Here is a 9,720-nt window from a genome sequence, read left to right as displayed (position 1 = left end):
TCAACGTCTGTGCTCCCATGCTATTATGTACTGCCCATCTTAACAGCACTGTTGCCCAGACCCCCCACCAAGACACACGATGGAGAGGAAAAATTTGAAGTTTGTACGCAAAAACCGATAAGTCCCTTTTTGAGGATTTTGATATGAGTAATAACTGATTGGTGTGCAATTAAGTTGAGGTGATTTGAGTATGAGGGCATGAATCAGTTTCATTAAATCCATGAGTAATTTTAAACTTAAAGGGACGCAGTCCTCACTAAATTAAAAAAAAATATGTTGTTGTTGGTACCTCCAATGAACTACTTTCATCAAAAACAAACTTTCAAATCACCAAATAAGCTCGTACATTTCGGTTAAAAAAGTGTGACTCTGCAAATGAGCAAGTCTTGGCGGAGAGTCATACGTCATCGATGCACAACTCTTTCCAGCGGTGTTCTGCTCGTCATCCCTAGTTATTTATAAATACGTGTTTACTATTTATTTTTATATTAATTGTATATATAAATAAGCTTGAAATGTTTTGTTTGAAATAATAAAACCACATATTGTCACATTTTATGAAAAAATCAGATATGATCATTTTGAACACTTAAATTGGTTTTCGGAGGCACGGCTGTCAACTTGAGAGTAGGGCATCAATGACGTTGCACCTTTTGGCAGGCTCTTACACGATCGCTTGCAGGAATTATTTTTTAAAAATCGCGTATGGAGACTATTTTTGATGCCCACGCGTATAAATTGGTGAAAGGTTATATTTTTTACTCTTCTTAATTATCAGTACAGTGAAAATCTCAGGACTGCTTCCCTTTAAGTTCCAGATTTTGGTCACATTTGAACCCTCTGTACAAAATTGAACTTTACACAGGAACCAATGATGTGTATGTCAGTGTATGCTTACAATGACCCTCAACAATAGACATGAATACCATGAATACCACCTTTTCAGAGCTCTGCTGGCTAGGCTTCTGGACTCTTGCTCCAAGGCACATGAATGCTTTATTCATAATTCATGATTGCCTTGGGCATTGCTAGCCTGAATTCATGGTAAAGGGTAAAATGCATGCACATGAAATCATGTAAGCACATGTTTTCATTTGCTTGCATACGTACACTACATTTTAGCATGAGTAGAAGACAGTTGTGATGGTGAAATTTCTAATGAATATGTAATAAGGTGGATCATTCAAACCCTGACCTTTGTTCAGGACCATTGTTTGGGTGTTAAGCACACACTCCCATACAGTAATTGACCCTATGTAAAGTGGAAAGTCTTGTACTGTACAAAGGATTAAAAAAAGAGCAAAATCTGAAGCCCAACTTGAAAATGTTAAATTTAATGAAACTCATTAACACTTTCATTTTCAAATTACCTCCAACAAAATTGTGCACTATTCAGCTACTGCTCATGTCTAATGTTAGTGCTATCTGATATACATGTATAGTTTTTGAACCACATTGTATGAAGAATCAGAAGTGGATTTTTTTTTGTTGTAACACATAGTATCTGTCTGAGAATAGCCAAGTGATGTTGGACTTTTTGCTTGGAATTAAGGTGAAGGGAAAAACCCCAATTTGATGACAGATGGGACCACAGATTTCCCATCGAGATGACTGAACTTGATGTTTTGTTAAAACCAAGCAGTACAGTGTACACTTATAAGATGTAGACATGTATGTAGACGTGTATATGATAATTTTTGGACTAAAGTATTTACTTTATTTTAACAAGAATATCTTTAGAATCGTGTTCATTAAAACAGGAATTCCTTAAATTTGTGCATGTTTTCACAAGACATACTGTATGTGCACATAAGTGGAAAAAAGTGGGGTTTTTTTTGGTCTTAGCATTACAAATGTAAAATTGTACATCTGTAAAGTCAGTGATATTTGGCCAATCTGACATTGAGGTACAAGTGGTTGACTTGTGCATGTATGTGCATGTATGTACATGTATATATCTATGTACAAATGTTTAATCAGTTGCCGACAGGCCACAAAATGTGCCTCACACAAAGCACTGTACAATCATGTTATGTGTAATCCTCCATAGAACGTGGTTGGCTTTTCAGCATTCCATTCTTATATATGTACACGGCCACTCAAACATGTACAAACAATGTACCCCCCCCCCCCCCCCCCACACACACACACAATTCAAAAGAGAAAATGTGATCAGGTGATTAGAGACAAAAAGCATGCCCAAAACACAAGTACAGCATTGTACATGATGTTCCTTGTAAAGACATAGGCATAAACATGTTACTTTTATTTTGGTCAAATATAGAGGTAATGGTCATTTCCCTCACATAACTTAGTTTCAAGACACTAGAGGGATTAAAGACACATCATCAGGGTTACAAATATGTTTTTTTTAATAAAAATGACATGAAGGATTAACATTTGTGCAAGACTACAGCAGTTTTCACAGAGACTTCATAACAAATAATCCTGTCCAAACCACAATGGTGGTCATCAAAATTTCATTGAAAGATCACAAGGCTCACAGTACATCTATCCAGACCATGTTCAAATGAAGAATAATGCTACACCTTACAAGTATCCCTTGGTTACTAGTTATTCTGTACAACACTACAAACTTGTCATGGGCAAGGTGAAGTTCTATTCTCGTTATAACCCACAAGACAATTTCATAGAAAGATCACAACATCAGGGTACATCTATCCAGAGCATGTTCAAAGGAAATACAATGCTACGTCTTCCAATTCTCCCTTGGTTAGCGATTATTCTGTACAACGCCACTAACTTGTCATGAACAAGATTAAGTTCTATTCTCGTTATAACCCACATGAAGAGATTGGCCTGCACACGAAATATGAACATACACATCTGATCAACAGGTAGTTATGACAATATTATGCATTCCTTTTACTAAGGTCCTCGTCTTGTAACACATTGTATTACACTTTCTTGGAACATTTTGTAAGTTGGCTTAGGGGCATTCTAACATTTCTCTTCCACTAAATCAATGTCTTTGAACAAGGTTCTGGTGGATAATGCCATTTCTTTAGGTAATATCAATGAATAGCAAATGAGCAGCCAATTGCTTTTTCACACCGATGAATTTAAATACAGCCATGAGTACTCACTTCACGTTCTCGTTTCATGCCTTAATTTACAAAACCATTAAGTACTTTGTTTCTATTATTGACCTCTTGACTATTGGTAAAAAACATAAAATACAATGGAAATACAAGAACCTTTCTGCACAGAAACAAACAACCCTTTACAGCCTGCCATTAATTCAGAATGTACACATACACAAATTCATAGCTTAAAAGACATTTCCAAGACCATCAAAAAGATTTATAAAATACATGGCGATGATCTTCTTTCACTATGTACATACCATGTAAGATTTTAAATTTGGAAATGCACGAAAAAGGCAATAATAAGGGGGGGGGGGGTTGGAACCGATGTCCAGCACTACTCACTGAAAGAACAGTGCTACTGTACAGTTGCTAATAAAACCGATTACATACAAGCAATACAAGTATCCAAGGGCTGAAGAAGGTACTGCTTGCTTGACCAAAGATTCTTTTGCCCAGTAATGCTGTGACATGATTACTCACTTGGAAAAGGAAAACAAAACAAAACAAAACAAAAGAAAAAGAAAAAAAAAAGAAAAATTAATCAAAATAAACAAAATAAACAAAATCTGCAAAACCTGCATAGCAGATGGTATCATTACAACACTAGTCAAGTCCACTTTCATGGGAGTCATTCATTGTTGCTCTTCTTCCTTTTTTTTGCCAGCAGTCATTCTGGAGGCACATTACAGGAATTGCAGATATTTAGAATTAGTGATAAACCTCTTTTGAGCACTTCAGATGTGTAACCGAGGGCTCAAAAATGAGCCCAGTATGAAGGACAAATTTTGGTTTGACAGAAAAAAGACATAGTAAGCATACACACATGGAATATGTTGGGCTTTACAACACCAAGATTTCAGTTCACTGTCTGACAATTTGCTAATTCAGAACAAACAGCTCCTTAAGATTCCAGTCATCCAGTACTGTTGTCCTCATCAGTGCTTCAGTAACGCGGTATGGATCACAGTTTGAGGACGGCCTTCGGTCCTCCATGTAGCCCTTGCCATCGATGCCACACTGACGTGGAATCCTGATGCTGGCACCCCGGTTGGCTACTCCGGAAGAGAAGTCATCAATGCTGGATGTTTCGTGCTTCCCTGTCAGTCTGCGAGCATTGTCCAGGCCATTCTTGGGGTCATAGGCACGGATATGCTCATCATGCCTCTTGCTCAGCTTTTCAATGGCAGCTCGCATGTGACTGTGGGGGTAAGCAGTATCGATTACACTATGATAAAAGCAGTATGAAAGTTATGATTTCTTTTTACTTTTTCATCCCCAAGAGACTTCATATTCATGTTACATGGAACTTCAATCCCTCTCAAAACTTCAGAAAATTTTTGACTAAGTACTGTATACTTTTGGGCACAAAGTTTTTTATGGGGTGCCAAGAGTCGCATGGCCTATTTCGTTACGAAATCAGTCATTTCGTCAATGTAATGTTAACATTTCGTAACATTACATTGACGAAATGACTGATTTCGTAACGAAATAGGTGTCACAAATGTACACACTAGTAGTTATGTACATGTATGATGTACTGTATGCATGGTTGTTTTAATGTGTATGTACACAGGTTGACCAAATTAATGGAGAACATTCTATGTGGTATAGATATAGTACATACAGGCTGACCAGATAAGTGGAGAATTTTCTAGGTGGTATACAATGTAGCTATACAGTATATGCATGTAACAGGAAATACAATATAGCTCACTCAATCTAGAATGATTTCACCCGTTCCAGAAAGTTCTGGGAAGTGCTTACATGTTTGGCTGAGTGAGGCACTGTCCCTGTAGCCCAATGTGATTGGTAGTTATTCTTGGTAATGATGTTTTGTACATAGTTAGGCAGTGAGTCATCCAGGATTCCTGGAACTTGGACTAGCTAGAATGTGTGGTCCCAGGTTGGAGAGAGTTACAGAATGTGCTAGAAGGGGTGAATAGATAGTATATAAGCTAGAGAAATTCTGCAGTAGGCAGAGTACCCAACACCTCTGCTCTGAGAGTTACGTCACTTCTGGCTCTGAAGCGACTTGTTATAGTCAGTCCTGTGTTACCTGCTGACCTGTTATGTTTGTGGAGATAAGGCTTGGGAGACATTTTGCCTGCAGAGAATGAATTTGCCTACATTGGAGATAGACTCCATATTTTTCTGTCAGTGGACATGGCTACGGCAAAGCTGTGATGGGCTGGATTCTTAGCTGAACATTATTAAGTGAATCATCATTCAATGCATCAACTGGATGTGGTCGTCACAACGTTTGGACTCTGCACGTTTCGCCGTGGACATATTTTGTGGATTTTACCCCGGATCTATAACGCGGACTATTGTAACCTGTGCCTCTGGATTTACGTCGCAGGAATCATTCATCGGTGCATCGCGGATCATTCATTTGTGCATCGAACATCGTATCTGGACACTACCAGGGAACTGTAGCGACTTTGTGATAGTTTGGATGCATGTAAGTGATTCCATTACCGATTTGTCATTGTTTCTATTGATCATTGTTGTACTGATATGACGCCAATTACCAGTCTGTACCCACAATATCACTGTTAATAAACCGCCTGAACATCAGTTGATTGTTTCTTTTGTGCGATCATTCTCAGAGTGATTTTGGTCGTAACATAGGCCATGCGATGCTTGGTGCCCCATAAAAAAACTAGTCTTTGTAAAAGTTTTAAACCATGGTTAATATTGTACCACCTGGTGAATTCGGGCCAAAGACATGGAATCCACCCCCCCCCCCCCCCCCTCCAATTTTAGCATAACCAAAAATGTCCAGCCTGATTACGTTTATAGGTAAGCCAATACTGTTGTATTTATCCAGGGCTGCACACTAACCCATTTTTTTTGGTTCTTTTTTTTAATGGTCTGACCGGTCTGTCAGGCCAGAAGGTGGCCAGTTTCTCCATGTTTTACTGGTCCATTCCTGAAAAAGTTACTGGTCCGACAGCGATTTTTACTGGTCAGGGACTGTCGGACCAGTGCCAGTGTGCAGCTTTGACTTATCTCTGTTGCTTTTACAAGGGTAAAAAAAAAAATTGCGTACTTGATTCCTCCATCCTCCCGCATGGCCAAAGTGCTGAAGTTACAATGTGCACCAGCTCCATTCCAGTCACCCTCCATTGGCTTGGGGTCTAAGGTAGCGATGACACCAAAGTCCTCACAGACACGATGTAGAATGAAGCGGGACACCCACAAGTGGTCTCCCATCTCGATGCCCTCACATGGTCCCACCTATTAAAGAAAACAAAAGATTATAAACACAATTGTGCCCTTTCGCAGCTATGTAGAGTAGATTAGAAAGAGTAGATACACTTCAGCAAAGTATGAACTTTGACTCTTGTATAAGGAGAACTAATACCAATAACTTTGGTCTAGATATGACCATTATACACCAGAAAAAAATATTAATGATAGCCAAACGCTCAATGACAATTCAGCTCCAAAAGAATTGAAAAGTGTCTCACAATCTAATGATTTAAGACATAAACTTGATAAAAAGAAAGACTTTCCAAGTAGACAAGATCAGTTGGAGCACAGGTCAACCAAGAGTAAGTTTGAAGAGAAATCACAGAACATTCACCCAAGGGAACCATTTCTTAGAAATGAATCACCAGAAAATGTTTCAAAGCATTTGCCACAAGACAAACCTTCACATTGTCATTACAAGTCCTCGAAAAGTTCTCCAGACAGGAAATCTCATAGCAAGTCACCAGGAAGGAAGTCTCGAAGTAAAGAAAGAGAGCCATCACCCACAAGGAAATCCAAGGAGAGATCATCAGGTGACCGCTTAAAAAGATCCAGAAATGTGTCACCAGAAGACCCATCTAGACGTCTGTCACCCAACAATTCATCGCAATCTTGTCACCGTTCTTCTAGGAGTGGTTTAGGGGATAGAAAATCTGGAAGCAGGTCACCGGGAAGGAAAACCCATACTAAATTAAGAGATGGGTCCCCTGCGAGGCAAAATTCAAGGGAGCGATCATCAAATGATAGCCACAGAGAAAGTTCATCAGCTCTTCTGTCAATCAGAAGGCCCAGAGGTAGAGAAGAGACAGTCAATAGAAGGGCTGAAGGTAGAGGGCATAGAGAACTCTACGATGAGAGCAAGAGTAAGTCAAGTAGGAGTGGTTTGCCAGCACATAAAGGTAATGAAACCAAGGCAAGCAGAAACAAACCTTCTGGCAGCGCATCCAAAATGCCACAGCATGAAAAAGATGATAAGAGAAGTAGAGAAAAAAGGAGATCAAGTATCCCTGTGAGGGACAGAGATAAAGGTGGATCATTCCCGCGGGAAAGTAAACCTAAGAAAACTAGAAAGTCTCGGAATACCAGTCAAAGAATTAGCGAGAGAAAACGAGAATTCTCAAGAGAGAGATTATCTAGCATTGCCAAAGAGGCTATCACCAAGGCCAGAGCTACCTTGCGCAGATGCCATAGGTCTTCATCAGCAAGTGAGCACAGGGAAAGAGCTATTAAGGAATATACGGCTGGTCATGAAATGAGTGAAGAGGGAGAGGCGGGTCAGAAATCTTCAGAAAGTTCTCTTCCTGAGGGAAGGCGTGTTGATCAAAGTAAAGCCAAAGAGAAGTCAGGTGACAGGTGGAAGAGGAAACGAGTGGAATCATCGTCTGATGACAGTGACAAGAGCTGGCTTAAAAAACATAAGGAAAGTATTGGGGATGATTTTGTAGTTTGTGAAGAACCCAGTGGAGAGCAAGAAAATCGAGTTAGTGTTAGTGATGAGCTGTTTACTTATGAAGAAGGTCACACAGTTCTAGCTTGTGGGACCAAGTCGACGATTGAGTGCACATCGAGTAAAGTGACTGTCTTACAGAACAGTGTGAGTGAGTCAATTGATTCAACTCTTAGTGACATCTCAGCTCTGTCAATGCTGCAAGTCCAGTCTGAATCCCCACTTTTTGCACCATCACTCAACACGTCCGTTGAATGTGCTAGGGGATCCTACTCTGAGAAGGAAGAGAATGAATTGTCCGAAGGAGAAATTATCAGTAGTGGGGAAGATGAAGCTTACCATGGCAAGGAATGTGGAGCACGATCAGCGCACCCAAGGGAACCCAAGCAGCAATATTCTCTCAAGTTAGAGGATACAAAGAACAGAAGAAAAACTCTAAAGAAAGCCAGTGCTCCTGATGCAGTGTACTTTGACCATTCATCAAGTGCAAAGTGCAATGATCAGAAACCCAAAATTAGCATGACACTAGAGAAGCACCATAGGGAACCCAAGCAGCAAAACTCTCTCAAGTTAGAGGGCACAAGTAACGTGAGTAAAGATGAAAAGGGAACCAGTGTACCTGTTGCAGTGAACTTTGGCCATTCCTCAAAGTGCATTGATCAAAAACACCAAACTGACATGACAGTGGAGAAACACTCCAATGCTACACTTGATTCTCAGGAGGAAACAAGTCAAAGAATCCAGTCAAACAGTGGTGAGAGAGATAAGAATGGTAATATTGCAACAAAAGAAAACGAAGGTGGGTCATCTAGGCAGGGCAGTTTTCAGTCCAAGAACACTGAAGATGCAGACAGGATGCCACATGATGCAGTGACATGTGAAAGTAGTGAGGCACATTCTGAAGGAGTGGAAGGTGATAATCCCCTCGTAGACATGAAATTGAAAGAAGCAGATGATGCACATGGCATGGAAGGTGACAAAAACAGAGATGAAGGGTCAAATAGTCAAAGACCTAATATCAACCAGGAGAGCAATCTGTCCAATGTTAATACAGGAGCAGAAACCAGCATAGTCAGAGGCATTCTTTATGAAGATCTTCGCATTGACTCTGACTCCACAGTCACAGATACAAGTGTATGTACTGTAGAATCGGTCGACTGCAGTGAGAACACCCTAACTTCTGCAGGCACAGTCAAAGGGGAGAACAGTGAGTGTCCTATTAATGAGATCCATGCTGCAATGGAAATAGCAGACGATGCCCCGATGGAGGAGATAGGCACATTCCAAGACTGCAGTGGGCTACGTGAAAGGGATATATCTTGTTTAGTGGCAGCTGTTTCCTTTGATACTCCTGCAGATCCTGCCCTGATGGATGGACATTCTGTGAGTGTACCCTGCATTGGACAACCAGCAGAACCACAGTTCAGAATACCTCAAGAGACTCGCCTCACAGCTTGTAATGACAGTCAAAGCAGTGTGGAATCTCCTTCCCCCGACAGTGATGACAGGGTTTCAAGTTGTGATGAAATTGACAAGAAGGATTGTGTTGAGCTGACCTCTTTGAGGAGGGATCACAAGACAGCCCTGGACTGCAAGAGTGATAATCAGAAAGGTTTACGGGATAATGATGATGTGATGTCAGTCATAGCTGGAGATTTTGATTTCTCGCACACAGACAGCCGGCAGATGATGGAAGAACCAGATGTGGACGAGGCTGATGAGGAGATCATTGTGAAACAGCATGAGGCAAGTGATCTTAGTGTCATTTCCTGTCAGACGTCCACCCTACACTGGACCAACCCAGACATCTATGACTCCTCTACTCAAGTAGACTCTCAGGAACAGCCGAAAGAAATTTCTGTGACTAGACTCGATGACTCCATTGGCACAGATGCCTGTATTCCATCA

At 40.5% G+C, this 9,720-nt stretch overlaps 1 protein-coding gene across 1 annotated transcript; it reads right to left on the bottom strand.

Moving 5' to 3' along the window:
- Nucleotides 1–3,423: 3,423 nt before the first annotated feature.
- On the bottom strand, nt 3,424–6,441 carry LOC139715217 (glutamine synthetase-like). The gene is made up of 2 exons (XM_071626806.1): nt 6,163–6,441; nt 3,424–4,308 (listed from the first exon to the last, which is right to left on the bottom strand). Exons 1-2 carry the CDS (start codon nt 6,324–6,326, stop codon nt 3,990–3,992), a joined length of 483 nt encoding a protein of 160 aa, XP_071482907.1. The 5' UTR covers nt 6,327–6,441; the 3' UTR covers nt 3,424–3,989.
- Nucleotides 6,442–9,720: the final 3,279 nt, after the last annotated feature.

This window comes from Diadema antillarum, unplaced genomic scaffold (genome assembly GCF_040938485.1).
Source record: "Diadema antillarum isolate AM-2024a unplaced genomic scaffold, OU_Dant_1.0 seq00003146_RagTag, whole genome shotgun sequence".
Lineage (NCBI taxonomy): Eukaryota > Metazoa > Echinodermata > Echinoidea > Diadematoida > Diadematidae > Diadema > Diadema antillarum.
The sequence above is the reverse complement of the archived record's forward strand: the minus strand, read 5'-3'. Positions and strand labels throughout refer to the sequence as shown.

What these genes read in the sequence shown, in the direction of transcription:
- LOC139715217 (XM_071626806.1), bottom strand. Translation starts at nt 6,326, where the DNA reads ATGGGAGACCACTTGTGGGTGTCCCGCTTCATTCTACATCGTGTCTGT. An exon ending in CGGGAGGATGGAGGAATCAA is followed by an intron (nt 4,309 to 6,162) that starts GTACGCAATTTT and finishes TTACCCCCACAG; the next exon opens with TCACATGCGAGCTGCCATTG.